This window comes from Haematobia irritans, chromosome 1 (genome assembly GCF_050003625.1).
Source record: "Haematobia irritans isolate KBUSLIRL chromosome 1, ASM5000362v1, whole genome shotgun sequence".
Classification (NCBI taxonomy): Eukaryota; Metazoa; Arthropoda; class Insecta; order Diptera; family Muscidae; genus Haematobia; species Haematobia irritans.
In genome coordinates this window covers 100,533,950-100,553,908 of record NC_134397.1, presented here as the reverse complement: position 1 = coordinate 100,553,908, position 19,959 = coordinate 100,533,950, and the positions used below count along the sequence as shown (strand labels likewise).

At 34.4% G+C, this 19,959-nt stretch overlaps 2 protein-coding genes across 4 annotated transcripts in view; one reads left to right on the top strand and one right to left on the bottom strand.

Moving 5' to 3' along the window:
* Positions 1-19,959, top strand: part of Cad96Ca (tyrosine kinase receptor Cad96Ca) — a 295,767-nt gene that overhangs the window by 226,992 nt on the left and 48,816 nt on the right. For all 3 annotated transcript variants that reach the window (XM_075291266.1, XM_075291264.1, XM_075291265.1), the window contains one exon: positions 18,530-18,669. In XM_075291266.1, the coding sequence (XP_075147381.1) occupies positions 18,530-18,669 (140 nt within the window). The remainder of the gene's footprint in view (positions 1-18,529; positions 18,670-19,959) is intronic.
* Positions 1-19,959, bottom strand: part of LOC142221510 (uncharacterized) — a 549,478-nt gene that overhangs the window by 489,274 nt on the left and 40,245 nt on the right. The gene's annotated exons all lie outside the window — the stretch shown is intronic.

Below are 19,959 nucleotides of genomic sequence, written 5' to 3'. Positions count from 1 at the left end.
GAAACAGTCACAGGTAACGATGGATATCCAGTTTATTGTCGGCGTTCAAAAGAAGATAATGGTCGAACTATCAAAGTTAATGTCAAAAATCAAGATATTGAGATCGGAAATGAATTTATTGCGCCATATTGGCCGCTTCTATCACGAATTTGCGAAACATTCGTGACTTTGCAAAGGAACTCGACTTTTGGTAAAAACACTTATCCCGAATTTGATTGAGGCAACCATTATTAACGGAAAGTACGCAGGTGAAAATGTATGTATTCCTCGAATACCAATGATTCCGACTGATCTTCCGTCTGACTTCAAAATATTGCAATTTCCAGTTCGCCTTGCGTTCGCAATGACCATTAACAAGTCGTGAGGCCAATCGCTTAGTTGCGGAAAAAATTTAGAAAATCATTGTGTTTCACATGGTCAGTTATACGTTGCGTGTTCAAGAGTTGAGAAACCATCCGCTTTGTTTGTGTTAACGTCAGACCAAAAAACAAAAAATGTGGTTTACCAAAGAATGAAACGAATAATTTTCGGACACGTATAACACTTCGAATCAGTAACTACTTTGGATTCACTCTCATTTAGACAAGTTCAACTAAATAACACTATATTTTTGTAATCGAAATAAATTCATTACTGCTGTGAAATGGAATAAAATTTTTCTTTTTCAAATATAAAATAAAACTAAAAATTTTTCTACAGCAAAAAGGGTGATGCGATACCTGAAGGGTACCTTGGATAAAGACATCGTATACGGACCTGAGCCACACAATCTCGTTGGTTTTTGTGATGCCGATTGGGCTAGCAACATAGATGATAGACGTTCCAGAACAGGCTACTTGTTTTCTCTACAAGGTGGAGATATTTCTTGGTGTACGAAACGACAGAAAACAGTAGCGCTATCGTCAACAGAGGCAGAGTATATTGCGAGCTATGCAAGAGTGCATATGGCTTCAACGTTCGCAGCGAGACTTGATATCTACACAACTTGAACCTGTAATACTCTACTATGACAATAAGAGCGCTATTCTTATATCGCAGAATAATTCATTTTCTAATAGAACAAAACAGGTTGATCTCAAAGTAAAGTTTGTTAAGGAAAAGATAGAATCCAAAAAGATAGTTTTAAAGTATTCAGATACTAAAAATATGGTAGCTTAAAAAATTTACTTTGGAATCTGGATTGAAATAATTTTTAATTTATATTTTATCATATGAATTTGTTATTCAGGAGAGGTGTTAAAAGTATTTGAATAGTATATTCATATAAGTAACCTATATTCGTTATATTATATCACTAAGTGTAAGAAGATATGTAATGAGAAATTGAATAAATATTACAATTCTTTTTCAACCATCAAACTAACAAAAAGCAATACCAAAACGATTATAGAAAATTAAAATAAAACGTATGTGTATGATAAAGCAAATATTTATTATGGTTTTATGTGAATATTGCTGTTTTAATTTATTCCTGGGCAGAGCTGCTATGGAAAAAATTGACAAATAAAACAATTCTTTTTGTACTACTGCGTTGTTTCCGAATAAAATGGAGGAAGCAAAAATAATATTATTCGTGATAGTTTGTTGGTACGTTTATTTATTAGACTAATCGCCGAAAAAGCATACGTTGCCATTCACAGCATGCGTCGGAACACCAATGAATTTACTGATTACATTCCTTGCCTCTGTGCTTTTTATTATGTTTTTTTACTCCACGCACTTTTTAAAGGATAGGACTTTACGTTTTTAACTTCAATCAATAATTCCTCATCCCTATTTTAGATTGTTTTTCGTCTCTTTGTTTATTTACATGTTATTTAATGTTGTCAACGCAGCCGACGTATTGAAAAGTTAAAAGTTCGTTAACTTTATGCGTCATATGCATATGTTACTTTCAGGGCTGTGGAGTCGGAGTCGGAGTCGGAGTCTTGGAGTCGGAGTCTGAAGATTTTGCTGGAGTCGGAGTCGGAGTCGTAAAAATTTTGCTCGACTCCGACTCCGGCTAAACCAAATTTTTTAAAACACTTCACATTTTTGTAACTAAGCCAGTTTTTACACAAATTAGTTTCCATTGCGTTCGATCAATGTACAGCATGATTGTAAATGAAAATCAACTTCCAATTATGGCTATCTTTTTATGTTTCCTAGAATGTTTGACTAGCAGATGGGCTGGATCGATCCATTTTAATGCCCATATCAATTTATTTGAAATGTTTCGAACAATCGATATTATTTTTATTTTATTTTAAGGCAATATATATGTGGAATATTGGCAGAAAATTTTTTCAAAGTTGTTTTTATAGAAAATTTTGTCAAAATGTTATTTCTATAAAAAGTTTTGTCAAAATTTTATTTCTATAGCAAATTTTGTCAAAATTTTAATTCTATAAAAATTTTATTCAAAATTTTATTACTATAGAAATATGTTTTTCTATAGAAAATTTAGTCAAAATTTTATTTCTATAGAAAATTGAGTCAAAATTTAGTTTCTATAGAATATTTTGCAAAATTTTATTTCTATAGAAAATTTTGCAAAATTTTGTTTGTTACACAAATTGTTTTTTTTTTAATTTTATTTCTATTGATAATTTTATTTCTATAAAAATTTAAGTCAAACTTGTATTTCTATAGAAAATTTTGCCAAAATTTTATAGTAATAGATTTTTTTATTAGAAAATTTGGTCAAAATTTTATTTCTACAGAAAATTTGGTCAACATTTTATTTCTATAGGAAATTTTGTCAAAATTTTATTTCTATAGAAAATTTAGTCAAAATTTTGTCTCTGTAGAATATTTTGCAGAATTTTATTTACTTCACAAAAATTTTTCTAAAATTGTATTTTTATTGATAATTTTTCCAAAATTTTATTTCTATAAGAAAAAATTTTCAAATTTTATTTCTATAGCAAATTTTCTCAATTTTTTTTTTCTTACTGATGCTCACTGATACTCACTGCTATAAAAAATGTATTCAAAATTTTATTAATATAGAAATATTTTTTCTATACAAAATTTAGTCAAAATTTTACTTCTATAGAAAATTTAGTCAAAATGTTGTTTATATAGAATATTTTGAAAAATTTTATTTCTATAGAAAATTTTGCAAAATTTTGTTTGCTACACAATTTTTTTTTAAATTGTATTTCTATTGATAATTTTTTCACTTTTTTTCTATAAAAAATTTTGCCAAATTTTATTTCTACAAAAATTTTATTCAAAATTGTATTTCTATATATTTGGTCAAAATTTAATTTCTATAGAAAATGTTGCCAAAATTTTATTTTGTATAGAAAATTTAGTCAAAATTTTGTTACTGTAGAAAATTTTCCAAAATTTTATTTTTATATAAAATTTTGCAAAATTTTATTTACTAGACAAAAATTTTTCCAAAATTGTATTCAGTGAGCATACAATTTTAGAAAAATTGCTGCTAAGTCGAAAAGTTCTAGGAATGACTCAAATTTTCAAATTTTTCAATGAATGAATCATAAATGCATTTTTGCGAAATTGTCTAAACAATTATAAATATTTCCCAAATATTGCCCGAGTTTTGTAGAAGTCTGATTTGAGATTTTATCAAAATGTAGATCTAAATACAAAGTTGTGCAGAGTATATTATAATCGGCCCGCCCGACTTTAGACTTTCCTTGCATTTTTATTTTTCGTTAAAATTGTGTTACGTCCCATAACGTTAGATTTAAATTTTAAGTACATAGATTTTGTAGAAGTATATACAATTTTGTCTAAATCGATTCAGATTCAAATTCATGCATATGGAAATATAAACCTTTACATAGCTCGCAACAAATTTAAAGGATTTGAAATAGTATCAATAATTTTGGTCCACAAATACATATACTGTTGGTATATTCTCATATTATGATGGGTATTTATATCATCATTTTATTTTTTAAACATTGCCATAAATTTGAAATATAGAATTCAATTGGCATCTAATGTGAAATTAAGATCTTTTTTGGCACACATAAATAAACACGATACTTTATATCGTCCACTTACGGTACCCCCACAATAGAACTACAAATTAGTGGTATTAAAATGAGATTTAGTTATATTACCCGGAGTCGACTCCGGAGTCGGAGTCGGAGTCGAGCTGATGAAAAATGCTGGAGTCGGAGTCGGAGTCGAGCAAAATTGGCTCGACTCCACAGCCCTGGTTACTTTTGTCGTGTAATTCAAACAGTAGTAGTTCCCACATTTTAACTTTTTTGACAATAGCATATAACGTACGCATGCATGACCGCATGGTATGTAAAACCAGGCCTTATGCGTCATCCAGACTATAAACGTGGAATTACATACCGTGCGGTCATGCATGCGTACGTTGTATTCGAATGCGTTGACGAATACGATTCTTCAATTGAGTTACACAGCATGCGTCGGAACACGAATGAATTTGCTGATTACATTCCTTGCCTCTGCGCTTTTTATTGTGTTTTTATAATCCACGCACTTTTTAAAGTATAGGACTTTATGTTTTTTAACTTCAATCAATAATTCCTCGTCCATATTTTAGATTGTTTTTCGTTTCTTGATTTCTTTACAATTTGTTTAATGTTGTTAACGCACTCGACGCATTTAAAAGTTAAAAGTTCGTCAACTTTATGTTTTTTCCGAACGGAATGTCTGTGTTTGTAAAGAATCTTACACGGTCGGATAAACACTACGACAGAGGTTCGCCTATTTGTTGTGTGTTCGTTCCAAGTTTTACCCTTACCCTGCCCCAGCAACTATGACAACAACATGATGAAATACGAAGAAGCATAAACATAAACAATGAATCTGGACGAAATGTTATGCGTATAGTATTTTTTTTTAATAAAAACTGGAAGAAACAAAAATGTCAAGCAGAATTAGCGATCCATAATTAATTTAATTGCAGAAATGCTTGCTTTAATTATGAAAATAAAATTGTTTTTGCTAATGTTATTGGCGAACATCCCCTTACACGTGAAGATTTGTGCCTCCTAACCAAAGACAATACACTTTAGAAGATGGGAAAATGGCTTGCGTCATACCAAATGCTGCATTAACGGCGCTAGGTCCTGTATGGTTTGTAATATTTTTATTTGCATTTTTTTAAATGAAAAACTTAATTTTTTGAATTGAACACTGTTAAATTTTGAGCAATAAATTAAAAATTATATTTTCCGTTTGTTCCAAGATATTTCCAACCCTTCAATTCTTTTTATTTGCATTTTAATGTGTCGAACTAAACACGTAAACGACAAGTGGGGACCTAGCGCCGTCAATGGTTTGATGTTCTCTGCAGGTAATTTTCCGTCTTCTAAAGTGTATTGTCTTTGCTCCTAACCAGAAACAAATCAAAAGGGCCGTTTTCTTTTTGCACTGGTTACAACTATTGTATGGCAATCGTTGCACTGATGTTCTATCCAGAACATCTACCCGTGCAAGTCGCACCAGAGTCACCATGATATACGAATTTTGTAGTTGTCAAAATATGAATTGGCAACTAAAGTAATACTCGGAAAGAGACACATCTCAAGTGAATGTCACATACAGAAAAGAAAAATAAACGATCATGGATAAATGCCAGTAAAAAGTAAATAAACAAATACTAAAATATTTGTTTGGATTTTGCGTTGAGGTAGGTATTAAGTTCGAGTTTAGCCGCAAAATTCGTCGTTTTTTCACGATTACTTTCCTTCAATAATCCATTTTAAGGAATACAAACTTTGTGAAAATTTGCTTTGGGCTAATCTATGTATAATTTTATGCCTTTTTTGGTGATTTTGTTTTCACTTTAGTGGCTAAACTCGAACTTAGTACTCACCTTTACTCTCATGGAATGTGTAATATTCGAACGTCGGAATCAGTAGTGTTCACCAGCTCCGCTCCTTAAACCCATATGTTTGCAACACCCAGAAGGAGACGATCCGGCCCCTGAGTCGATCTAGCTGTCTGTCAACAAAATTTGTAATCAAAGTCCAGGTCGCAATTTTAATCCAAACGACTTTAAATTGGTACAAGTATGTGTTTTGGGTCGGAATAGAACCCTATTGGTTTTGGAAGAAATCGACTCCCATATATGGCTTATCTTTCAAAATATCGATGATTTTAATGAAAATGAATTTCGGAATAGTGCAAAAATTAATTTCGGAATAGTGCAATGTACACAAATCAACTGAGTTTCGAGTTACAAACAGTAGATGTACCAAAACTGTACACTGAGATAGATGGAAATCGAAGCATACGCCAAAAGAAGATGATATAATCAAAAGAACTATGCAAAAATTCAACCAAATATCACCTAAAGAAGTCAAAATATAAATTTAAGTGGATATATGAACTAGATGTGTGCACGTGACACGAAATTGTCGTGACTCACGAACATTTTCGTGATTCGTGCGTGAGTCGTGAGTCACGATCATGACAACTGCGTGAGTGTGCGTGAGCGTGTTATCAAACCAAAATGTCGTGCGTGAGCGTGAGTCACGAAAATAATTTCTTCGTGAGTGTGCGTGAGTAACGAATTACACTCACGAAAATATTCCAGCTCACCAACATAAAACGCTTAAGAGTTAAATTCAATTACAATTCTAGTGACACCTCGGATGTTAAGAGTTTAATAACACTCTCGATTTTAATAATGCTCATGTTTTCAGACACTTCGGTAAGGTTAACTAATCATAAAATTATTCGTGAGTCACGATATTTTTCGTGAGTCACGATATTTTTCGCGAGTCACGATATTTTTCGTGAGTCACGGTATTTTTCGTAAGTCACGACGTTTTCGTGCGTGAGTGTGTGAAAGTACAAATTTTCTTTTCGTGAGTGTGCGTGAGTCCTACCAAAAAATATCGTGCGTGAGTGTGCGTGAGTATGATTTTTCAGTCGTGCGTGTGCGTGAGTAAACTATTACTCACGTGCACACCTCTAATATCAACTAGAGGTGTACACGTGAGTAATATTTTACTCACGCACACTCACGACGGAAAAAATCTTACACACGATATTGTTTTGTGGGTGACCCTGGAATAATTTTATGACTAATTTGCCTTAGGGATGTGTTTGAGCGTGATTAAAATCGAGAGCTTTATGAAACTCTTACCATCCCACGGGTTCACTAAAATTGTAAATGAATTTATCTCGCAAGCGTTTTATATCCGTGGACGGGATTTCTTTTCGTGAGGGTATTTTCCGAAATTTGTTACTCACGCACACTCACGAAGAAATTATTTTCGTGACTCACGCTCACGCATGACTTTTTGTTTGTTAATCACGCTCACGCACACTGACGCCGTTGCCATCAGCGTGAGTCACGAAATTTTTCGTGATTCACGACAATTTCGTGTCACGTGCACACCTCTAATATCAACCATAACGATCAGATATAGAGCTTTAGAAGTTGCAGTGGGATTATATAAAAAGGTCTAAAATTTGTTTCCAAGAAAAATATATTAGCGTGCCTTCAATTTTCACAAAAATACATTAAAAGGTCTAAAGAGCAGTGGAAATGTGTTATATTTTCCCACGAATCAAAGTTGAACTTGCATGGTTCGGATAGTAGAAGTTTAGTAGGAAGGCCAAAAGGAAGTGCTTAATTTTAAATACAAAAAGTTTCATCAATCATGGTGGGGGCAATATTATGGTCTGGGGGTCATTCTCTGGACAAGTTATTGGACCGATTTATATATTATTGAGGGTATTGTGCTGTTTGAAGTCTTCAAAACCATTTGCCTTATATAATATTGCCATAACAATACCGAGAAATCCGTCCGCATGGATTATTCAGCGCGATCACGATACCCGTATCAAACGAAGTAATCAAACAGCATGGCTATGGTATCAACTATTAACATTTATAGTTAAAAGGTACAAAAACTTTAATTATTTTTAAATGTATGTTTGTGTTTACTTTTCTTTAAAAAAACGCACTTCTTTTGCATTTTGCCCGGAAAATGTACTTTTAGGTTCTTTTCTGAAAAAATAGGCAAAAGTGCGAAAGGGCAAATTGCGGGCATTTTCAGCACTGCCGGCCGACAAACGAGAGTGCTGCGGTTGCCCTGTTTGTTCCTTTGAATTCTTTTCTACACGCTGAATATATAGCGTTATTTTAGCCTGCAACCTAAAACATTTAAAAAATGCGCATTCTGTACAGACAAAATAAAGGCAAAGACCTTTTTTCAGAAAAGAAAACACCATTAGTTGTAAATGTTTATTATACCCTCCACCATAGGATGGGGGTATATTAACTTTGTCATTCCGTTTGTAACACATAGAAATATTGCTCTAAGACCCCATAAAGTATATATATTCTGGGTCGTGATGAAATTCTGAGTCGATCTAAGCATGTCCGTCCATCTGTTGAAATCACGCTAACTTCCGAACGAAACAAGCTATCGACTTGAAACTTGGCATAAGTAGTTGTTATTGATGTATGTCGCATGGTATTACAAATGGGCCATATCGGACCACTTTAACGTATAGCCCCCATATAAACCGATCCCCAGATTTGACCTTCGGAGCTTCTTGGAGGAGCAAAATTCATCCGATCCGGCTGAAATTTAGTACGTGTAAGTATATGGTCTCTAACAACCATGCTAAAATTTTATCCGATCCGGCTGAAATTTGGTACTTGGTGTTAGTATATGGTCTCTAACAAACATGCTAAAATTGATTCATATCGGTCCATAATTATATATAGCCCTCATATAAACCGATCCCCAGATTTGACCTCGGAAGCCTCTTGGAGGAGCAAAATTAATCCGATTCGGCTGTAATTTGGTACGTGGTGTTAGTATATGGTTTCTACAACCATGCCAAACTTGGTCCATATCGGTCCATAATTATCTAACCCCCATATAAGCCGATCCCCTGATTTGAATTTCGAATTTGGTTTCCACTCGAACCAAAACTAATCTACCAAAAGTTGGAGAGAATTTCAAAAAATTACCGAACTTTTTTGTTCTTCTTTATAAACTTTTATCAAAATTTTTATTTCTATAAAAAATTTTCGCAAACTATTATTTCTATAAAAATTTTGTTAAAATTTTATTTCTATTGAAATTTCGGCAAAATTTTACTTCTGTAGAAAATTTTGCCAAATTTTTATTTCTATAGAAAATTTTGTCAAAATTTTATTTCAATAGAAATTTTTACCAAAATTTTATTTTCATAGGAAATTTTGCCAAAATTTTATATATATAGAAAATTTCGTCAAAATTTTATTTCTATGAAAAATTTTGTCAACAATTTATTTCTGTAATGTGTCCAAATTTTATTTCTATAGAAATTTTGTCAAAATTGTATTACTATAGAAAATTTTGCCAACATTTTATATCTATAGAAAATTTTGTCAAAATTTTATTTCTGTAGACAAATGTGTCAAAATTTTTTCTATTGAATATTTTGTCAAAATTTTATTTATATAGAAAATGTTTAGAGAGAAATATTCTTCAAAATCTACCAAAACGTCAAGAATCCTACCAATCTACCAAACAGTAAAAAATCTACCATTTTTGATAAAATTCTACCAACTGTGGTAACCGTGCCTCCGAAACCTCTTGGAGGAGCAAAATTCATAAGATTAGGTTGCAATTTGGTACATTGCATGCCAAAATCCATATCGGTCTATACTTACATATAGCCCTCAGTAAACCGATCCCAAATCACACAAAAATTTGTCCATATCATTTCACAAGTATGTAGCGACCGCCATATTTCAATTCTAGCTCTTTAAAATATACCCCCTATGGACCAACATATAATTTAGAAGACGATGTTATGAATGTTTAAGCTACCTCTGCAAGTGTTACCGAAACGCAGGTAATTCGATTGTGGCTAACCTATCCACAGGTTAGGTTAAAGTGGCAGCCCGATTAAGATTCAGGCTCACTTAGACTATTCAGTCCATTGTGATACCACATTAACTAAAAATGCCTATTACATATGGGCACTTCTAGTTTTAACCGCTGAACCTTCTTGATTATTTTTCTTTATTGAACCAACCAGATTGTTCCAAAAACATTAGCAGACTGCTTAAGTTAACGTTTTCCAGATCCGCCAGTAATCTGAAGCTATATGCTCCTAAAAGTTGCTTGCGCTTTACACAAAATGCAGGACACTCACACAAGAGGTGTTTAATTGATTCCTTTTCTTCCGCATCATGACAGCTCATCATTATACTTCGCGCCTATAGTTTTTGCAAAATCGCCCATCAGGCAGCGACCCGTTATAGCAGATATCAGAAATGATATCTGACGTCTCGAGAACACTTTTTGCTTGGTGTCGTTACAGCTCTTGCAATTCTCCCATCGAACATTTGCCATCATAAGAGCCTTCTCACGCAGCATGAGCTTGCAGGTAGCCAGGGGTATACCAACAGATTCTAGTTCCCCTGGAATATGTAAGGTAGTCCCTAGCCTTGCTAACTCATCCGCTTCGCAGTTCCCTGGTATGTTCCTATGGTCATGCACCCATATTAGGTATATATTGTGCTGCTCAGCCATCTCATTGCGGCAGTCGATGGCCGTTTTCGAGTTGAGGAACACAGAGTCCAAGGATTTTATTGCAGGTTGACTGTCTGAGTATATATTAATGCCCACATTTTTTGGAACATTACTTCTCAGCCAATTCGCCACCTCTCTTATTGCTAATATTTCAGCCTGAAAAACACTACAGTGATTAGGTAATCTATTCGCTATTCGTAGTTCCAGATCACTAGAATATACTCCGAAACCCAATTGTCCTTCCAATTTGGAGCCATCTGTGTAGAAATCTATATATTCTTTATTCCCCGGGGTCTGTGTGCACCACGCCTCACTGTTGGGGATTAGAGTCTCAAACTTTTTGTCGAAAAGTGGACTCATCATATTGAACGATTCCCTATACCTATTCCAGTCAGCTTTCCTAACATTTGGCGGAAATAAGGTCTTGGTGGTATGAACATCAAATTTGAAACTGATGTAGCGATGATCTGAGAAGCTGTGTTCACTTAAAACCTGCCACTCAGATATCATTTCATTCAGTTCTTGCGAGGCCAAGGTGATGTCCAAAACCTCTTTCCTGTTTTTAGTGACAAAGTTTGGGGCATCTTCCTTGTTGCAAACTACCAGATTAGTACGCAAAATAAACTCTATTAGCGACTCTCCCCTTGCATTAGTATCTCTACTTCCCCATATACTATGATGCGCATTCGCATCGCATCCAATAATGAGTTTCGTCTTTGTTTTCAGTGACTTCCACTAAGTTCTTAACGGCACATGGAGGCATCTCCCTGTCATGTCCCATGTAGACCGAAGATACCCAATATTTGCATTTGGCTATTTCTAAATTGGCAACGACAGTGTCTGCATTGCACATTGAACGAAGCAAAAACAAGTTAAGCTCGTTTTTAGCAATTATACAGGCTCGATTTACATCATTACCAGTATACTGCAATAGTTTGAACCCCGGAGTACTTAATTCACATATTTTGTTTCTATAAACATATGGTTCTTGAATAAGAAATATGTCTATGTCCCCTTTCATCAGGAGAACTTTTAAGGCAGCACATGCAGCCCTACAATGATGAAGATTTATCTGGAGGATTCGTACGACCATCGAGATTTTCAACAACCGTCACATCAGCCGCTTCAATCGAGTCATCAAGAATGTTCTCTTCAGAGATCTCGGTGACTCTCGCAATAACCAAAGGTTCAACTTTGGTGAGTTCTGAGGCAGTAGAAACCTTCTCACGCATACGGTCTCTATCCATGTCTTCAACTTTGGTATCTCCCTCGACTTCGCAAGAGGGTCCGCTTACTTCTGATTCAGACAGAGGCTTGTCCATTTCTGAATCCTTTAGCTGATCGTTTTTATACACCTTCATTTGGATATAATGAAAGCCATAACATACACGGCCCTGAGACTTTGCTAGATGTGACAAAAACTGAGTGTTCAATATAAACACTGCATGCCGTCTTGGTCCATCCACTTCATCCAAACGGCCAACCTTCCAATCAGCTGTTGGAAGATCTGGATTGCATCGTTTCAGCCTATTTAAAATAGATTCAGGGTCAGAAGGGTTCGCAGGTATCCACCAGGGTTGGCCTGTCACAAACTGTGACTTTTGCGACATACATTTGCGACGGTATAATACATATGTCGCAAAAGTCGTAAATCCACTGTAGAAAATCTAATTTTGCATAGAAGAAATTCTGAACATTTTTTAATTTAGTTTGATGACATTCGCTGGGAGTTTCTGCAGAAAGTTGTGAAAGTTTTCTCAGGGTCAAGCCTAATTTCTTAGGCGGTATCGAAATGCCCATTGGTGAGCGTGCAAAATACCTTGGAGTTATATTGGACAGGAGACTGAACTTAAAGCTAAGAAAGGACGAGAAAAGCCACGGTTACCCTGTACTCTTGCAAAAGGCAATAGGGAAAATGTGGGGACTAAAGCCGAAAATTGTGAACATTCATAAGAATTGAAACTTCTGCGAATATACCATCGTCTTGGATATCATCAAATCCGCTGCCTAGCTGACGTGACTAAAGTATGTTGAGTTTGGGACTTTTGTTACTTTTGCTACATTTACGGCGCGTATGTCTTCGATTGTGGATGACAGTCTTTAATAGAAGTTTCTACGCAATCCATGGTGCAGGGTACATAAGATTCGGCCTGGCCGAACTTACGGCTATATATACTTGTTATACCCTCCACCATAGGATGGGGGTATATTAACTTTGTCATTCCGTTTGTAACACATCGAAATATTGCTCTAAGACCCCATAAAGTATATATATTCTGGGTCGTGGTGAAATTCTGAGTCGATCTGAGCATGTCCGTCCGTCCGTCTGTTGAAATCACGCTAACTTCCGAACGAAACAAACTATCGACTTGAAACTTGGCACAAGTAGTTGTTATTGATGTAGGTCGGATGGCCCCCATATAAACGGACCCCCAAATTTGGCTTGCAAACCCTCTAAGCAAGGCCGTATTCAGGGGGGCTGATGAGGGGGATCAAACCCCCCCCAAATGAATGAATATTTTTATATAAATAAATATATATTTTTAGCTGCATAGAAAAATCTTATCGGAGATGTTGAAGAGGTTTTATTTTGAAAAACGCTTACCTATAAAACTTTCACAAATCATAGAATACTAGTTGAAAAGCCCGTCAAACGACGGTCGAAAAAACACAAATTGTTTTTGTTCTCGCACCACAAATTTCATTTTTGGAAAATGTCTTTCTGCTTTTTATTTGTGTTTGTTGTTCTTTTTGTGAACATGACTCGCTTTGTTTGGCCATAGCAACAACAACGAAGCAGCCAAACACAGATGTGTAAATGAAATGGCGCAAAACCTGCGAAAAGAACCTGCCTAATTCAGCGATGGAAGCACTTGGAGATTGCAATAAAGAGATATTTCCAAACGTGCATATTCTTTTAAAAATTTTGGTCACTTTGCCAGTTACTCAGGGATGGAAAATACAATTTTTAAGAAAGTACAAAAAATGTATTTGTTGAGCGGAAAGGTACTTTTTACTAAATTTCAACAAAAATTTCACTGGAAAATTATTGTCAAGGGACTAAATTTTAAAGAAAATAAAATTTTGACAAAATTTTCTATATAAATAAAATTTTGTAAAAATTTTCTATAGAAATAAAATTTTGCAAAAAAAATCTGTAGAAAAAAATGTTGACCTCCCTCTTGCCCTACTTTTTGGAACTTGGAACAAAATTATGCGATTTGCTTGAAATTTTCATTGAATGTTAGGGTTGGCATCTAGACAAAAATCCGCTACATTATTTTTCGATATTTGGTCGGGGAGGGGGACAACCCCTTTGCCCGAATTTTTTTGTTTGAAAGTAAAAACAAAACTAAACTTCCCCGACTGAAATTTTACGGAAAAAATGGGTTATGAAATTTATATCATGTTCTCGATTTTTTAATAAAAATAAAAGGGCATAGGGAGACATCCGCTTCTCTTAAGTACATACAGAGAAACAATTAAACTTTTACCGAGTTACTTGAAATTTACAGATGACTGGGGAGAAGTTACGATATTAATAGTTGATACCTGATTTTGTGATATTTGGACGGAAGAGAGGCCGCCCTTTTAGACTTATAATTTGCTTGACATTTTCTGGGACGTTTACAAAAGATACGCTACATCACATTTCGATATTTAGTCGGGGAGTCTAAAACTGCAAAAAAACAACAATTCTTAAGTTTTCTTGAAATTTACATAGGCAGTGGGGGAAGGTTATGAACAAAGAGGCAACCTTCCTTGCCCCACACTTGAAGGAAAGTTTCAAGAATTTTCAGGGAAGGTTAGGGGTGTTATTCACTACGGTGTTTGTCGATATTGTATCGGGGAAAGTGACGTCCCTTTAAAACAATAGAGCAAAATTTAAACATCGCCGATCTACTTGAAATTTACAGGGAACGTGGGAGGAGGTGATTAAATTTATACATGATTTTTAAATTAGTATATGATTTTTCGATATCTGGTTGGGGAAGGGGAAAATTGAAATAAACTTTGTCGATTTACTTCGATAGAATTTATAGGGACCATTGAGTAGTTGCGAAATTAATATAGGGTACGTGATAGTCCGATATCAGGTCGGAGTGGAGCGAGGGTGGGGGGAGGTTCCCATTTATTGGATGGGAAACAGTAATTCTTTGTATGTTATAATAATATAGTGCTTAATTTTCAGATATGTTGAGGAGAAGGATACCTTTCCTTGACAAACCACACTTAAAATTCACAAGAAATATAGAAGAAGGTACACCCTCTCCCGCCGTATTTGTACCTATAAACGAAAAATTAGGTAGTCCGATTTGTTTAAAAGAATTCAAATCTTTTCTAATTTGTTTTCAGCACGAATGATATAGTTGACTTAGTTAACGCAAAATATTCCTCCAAATATGCTTCGGAAGGCGCAGCGAAGCGGGCCGGGTTACGCTAGTTCTATATAGAAATAAAATTTTGACAACATTTTCTACCGAAATAAAAAATCGATAATATAGAATCACATTCTTTTTTCGACTAAAACGTTCTTGAAGTTCAATAAAATCCGGTTTTTGACTCTGTCTTTTACAAAATTGAGATTTTTCTTCCCACATGAACATGATTTGCCATATTTGTAAAAGACTATTAGCAAATAAGGTTGATAAAGACTTTCTCAAAATATTAAAATATTTTGTCAAAGCTATTGTACCATAAATCTGATATCGACTCAAAAATGTCTACACAAAAGTACTAAATCATTCGCGGGGGTACTACGGTACTGACCGGGGTGAAAAAGTATTGAAAAAAAGTACTATAGTACTGCATTTTCCATCCCTGCAGTTACTACGTACTCATCCGAACTTTCAGTTTCAACAATGAAGAGATTAAGAAGAGACGTATCTTAGAAATTCGACCAGCGAGAGTAGACTCAATGGATTGGCATTAATGTAGGTTCATCGCCGAATAAATGTGCCGACTGAAGAAGTAATTGATTTATTTGCTGCCCAAAAAGCCCGTCGGCTCAATTTAATATTATAAAAATATTGTATACATACCTATGCATAAATAAAATTTTCTACACATGAGGTTATATGAATATTTTTTTTTTAAGTTGATAAAATAAAATGCTGAAAGATATCTTTTCCGAACGATTTTATGGTTTGTTGTAAGGATGCATAAAGGCAGACATTTGAAGCCGATTTAATTAATTTTTAAATTATTTTCATGATTAGTAAAGCCAAGTTGACCTTAGTCAAACTAAATCTTCTTTCAGGTTAACATACTAATTTGTCATTCGAATCGAATTAAGAATAATGTTAGAACCAACGTTTTTCAACATTTATTAATCAACGTCATTGTGTGTCGGCCGTAGCATTATATATTTCTATATTTTAACCCTTTCACTACCGAATTAAACCTAATGTTAAAAACTTTAATTTTTCCTCTGTTTCTACTTGTACTAACATAAGAGCACGTAGAAAAAATATTGCAATTTTGAAGACCTACCTTAATTATTTATAAAGCTTTATAGGTGTTTTTTCTGAAAATTTAATTCTTGAATTGTGACCAAATGGTCATACGAAACTAAACGCTATTTGGCCTGTAATATCTGTTGAAGTGATGGAAAAAAATCAAAAAAGAATCTAAAAAAATTTCGGCTATAGTTTTTATATGAATATCCAATTACTAGAGACGTACAGTAGAAAAATTGTCTCAAAATTGTGTATTTTTCGTTTATTGCCAAGAAATGTTATGAAAATACATTTTAGTGCCCAACAATATGGAAAATATTTATAGCTTATTTAGATAAGAACCTCTACTTTAAAATAGCATGGAGAAATAAATCGAAACTAAGTGAGGAGTTAGAGCTTGGAGTCGTTTTCGAATGTCCTCTGTAGTGGACATCGGAAGTCAAAGGCTTAAGCAGTCCACTGGATTTCTTGGTGGTTTGTAAAATATTTTTTTTTTTCTAAAATCATTTCTATATTTTATTTTAATATTTTTTCTATATAAATGTCTTACTAACGATTCCATTTTTTAACTCTTCAACTTATATGCTGCCCATATTCTGTTTGGAGTTGCCTTTCATTTGCAAAAGAATACTGTCCATTGGAACATCCAAAATTATTTTAGCCTTGACGGCGGCAGTCGCTACCAGTTCATATTTGTAATCTGTTCAACTTCACTGTTGAGTTCTACGAGTCTGTCAACACATTTTGTTTTGTCGACCAATTTCAAAGCATTGCATGAAACAGACTTTAGTTGTTTTGGTGCAATCGGTTTATCCATTTCAATTGATTCCACTAATGTCACTATACCGCCCATGTTTGCTGTATGCTAATCCATCTGCACTTCCCCTCGTGAATCCATCACAACAAATAATTTAATTTGAGCTAAATTATCACTCTCTATAACTCAAGGCCACAATTTGCTTTTCTTCAAGGGCATCTGCCATGACTGAATCTGTGTCCGCGTATCATTAGTTTAGAAAGTGAGCCAGCAAATCCTCAATGAGATCCTTGGCCATTTCGACGAATTGACGCTAAATAATAACTTTCGTTTTTGGTACACACCGCTGCCGAAACAATAACATTGATTTTGACAGCTGGTGTTGCCAGCTGTTTGAAGTGTTGCCAATCAAAATTGAAAAGAAAACAGCCCTAAAATTGTTTTGATTTGGTGCCAACACCTAAATGTGTTATCGATCCCATAAACATGCAGCAGTATCGATTATGCTTTCGGACATAACTTATAATGTGGCCAATATATGGGATATGTTCGACACGAACGGCAAAAAAACTAGTACCGATTTTTAAAAGGTATTTTTAGTTTATTTACTTATTTATTTACAATAATAATAAATTATGGATATAAACAATAAATATAGGTGCTAACAACATAGGTTTTCGACCAGTTTTTAGTTTATCATGTACGACAATGGACTTTAAATAAGCTTAAAATAAAACAGCATGCCACTTACAGCTAACATAAAGGCCGGTAGTTTGTATGTTGGTGCGAAAAAAGTTCCCTTCAATCATTGTTTTGCGTTGAAAAATGATAGTGTTGATAATATATTTTGAAGAAAAATGCCATTTTGGGACTTTTTTCGCGTTTATTTCATTGAAAGTTTATTGACAACATCGCAAAATGTCACGAAATGGTTACACATACATACGCAACTAGTGGCTCGATTTACACACACGCATAATAATTAATTTGAAAAAGAAGAAGCAAAAGAAGTTATTTTACAAATAACTTTGGGTTTAAAAAACTAATTTTACAATGCTGCATTTTATTTTTTGGAACATAGCAATTAATTCTTGTGATTCCATTCGTTGCTACCACGGTACTATACATATTCGTTGAAGTGCTAATCCTTGTTTTGCAACATCAATTGCTGTGCTCCTTTTGTTTACATCTTGTTTTGTGTTTATTGTCCCGATGCCCAGTACAAATGAAACGATTGTAAAATGTAATTCACCAAATAAAGCTTTTATTTTGTTAACATTTGTGTTTAAATTTCATGCTATATACATTATTTATATTCTACCATATAGTATGGTTGCTAGTTTATTACGGAAATACAACTCCAAGCTATACTTTGTTGTATCAATCGATCTGATTACATTTTTAAATAATAATCCGATCCACTTTTTTATTATAAATTCACAAAAATCATGTTATGAAAAAACTGACTGCGCGATTTACGTTAGTTTTTAACATTTTATTTTTCCTTGGACAATTGATCTGCTACTTCTTTAATCCTTTGTATATTTTCGGAACAAACATATGATCCGTGTTTGCGTTATAAACCCACACAAATAGTTTTAATAAATAAATAATTTCTTAATTCACCAAAAACAAAGTACCACAAATGGAAAAAAATTCGCTAGTTTTTTGCATTTTTTTTGGTTTTGTATGGAGTTTCAACGCGAAAACCGAACAGAGTACCGCCCTTAAGGCCTAAAAGTAGTTTTTAAGCAAATGTATATTCTGTATCTAAGTCCAGCAATTAAAAAATATTTATTAAATTTTTTTTTTTTGCTAAGATTATACATCGGGATCTTGCGGCGAGAAATATTTTGATCACAGAGGACCACACATGTAAAGTAGCTGATTTTGGATTCGCACGTGATATAATTGAGTCAAAAGTTTATGAACGGAAAAGCGAAGGAAAGCTACCTATAAGGTAAGTGTGAATAAATAAATGGGATCACGAATTCAATCACGAAATTATTGAAAGAATTGACATTTTCGGTTAACCGGTTTTCTGTACCTTCTGTACGTACCACTCAGAAAACAAATTCGTTGCCTCAACCGAATTATTTGCCAACCGAAAGTGGTGGTTCCATCAACTATCATGATGGGAGCCACCGTGGTGCAATGGTTAGCATGCCTGCCTTGCATACACAAGGTCATGGGTTCGATTCCTGCTTCGACCGAACACCAAAAAGTTTTTCAGCGGTGGATTATCCCACCTCAGTAATGCTAGTGACATTTCTGAGGGTTTAAAAACTTCTCTAAGTGGTTTCACTGCAATGGGGAACGCCGTTCGGACTCGGCTATAAAAAGGAGGTCCCTTGTCATTGAGCTTAACATGGAATCGGGCAGCACTCAGTGATAAGAGAGAAGTTCACCAATGTGGTATCACAATGGACTGAATAGTCTAAGTGAGCCTGATACATCGGGCTGCCACCTAACCTAACCTAACTATCATGATATCTGTCAGCACAACTAATATTTGGCAATTGTAACCGCATGGTAGTATGTTGGACTAACTTTGCATTGGTTGTCGTAATCTCATATTATTTGTTTGGTTTGTTGGTACGACCGTCCTCGATATTATTTATTATTCCCCTAACCAATTTCCAATAATAAATGGCAATCATAATAAATTATGAAAATAAATATAAAACAGGTATATAGAGTAGTAAGTTCGGCCGGGCCGAATCTTAAATACCCACCACCAATCAAATATAATGCTTCCCTTTGAAAATTTCAGGGGGGTTTGATGACAGATATTTTCCCAAGCAGATTAGTTCAACCAGTACGCAATGTGCAAGAAAAGTATGAAATTACGCCTTAGGTTAGGTTAAGGTTAGGTTAAAGTGGCGGCCCACTTAAGATTCAGACTCACTTAGACTATTCCGTCCATTGTGATACCACATTAACTAAAAGAACCTATTACATATGGGCACTTCTAGTTTTAACCGCTGAATCTTCTCGATTATTTTCTTCTGTTGAATCAACCAGATTGTTCCAAAAACATTAGCAGACTGCTTAAGTTAACGTTTTCCAGGTCCGCCAGTAATGTAAAGCTATATGCCCCTAAAATTTGCTTACGCCTTACACAAAATGCAAAATGAGGAGGTTTCTACTGCCTCAGAACTCACCAAAGTTGAACCTATGGTTATTGCGAGAGTCACCGAGATCTCTGAAGAGGACATTCTTGATGACTTGATTGAAGCGGCTGATGTCA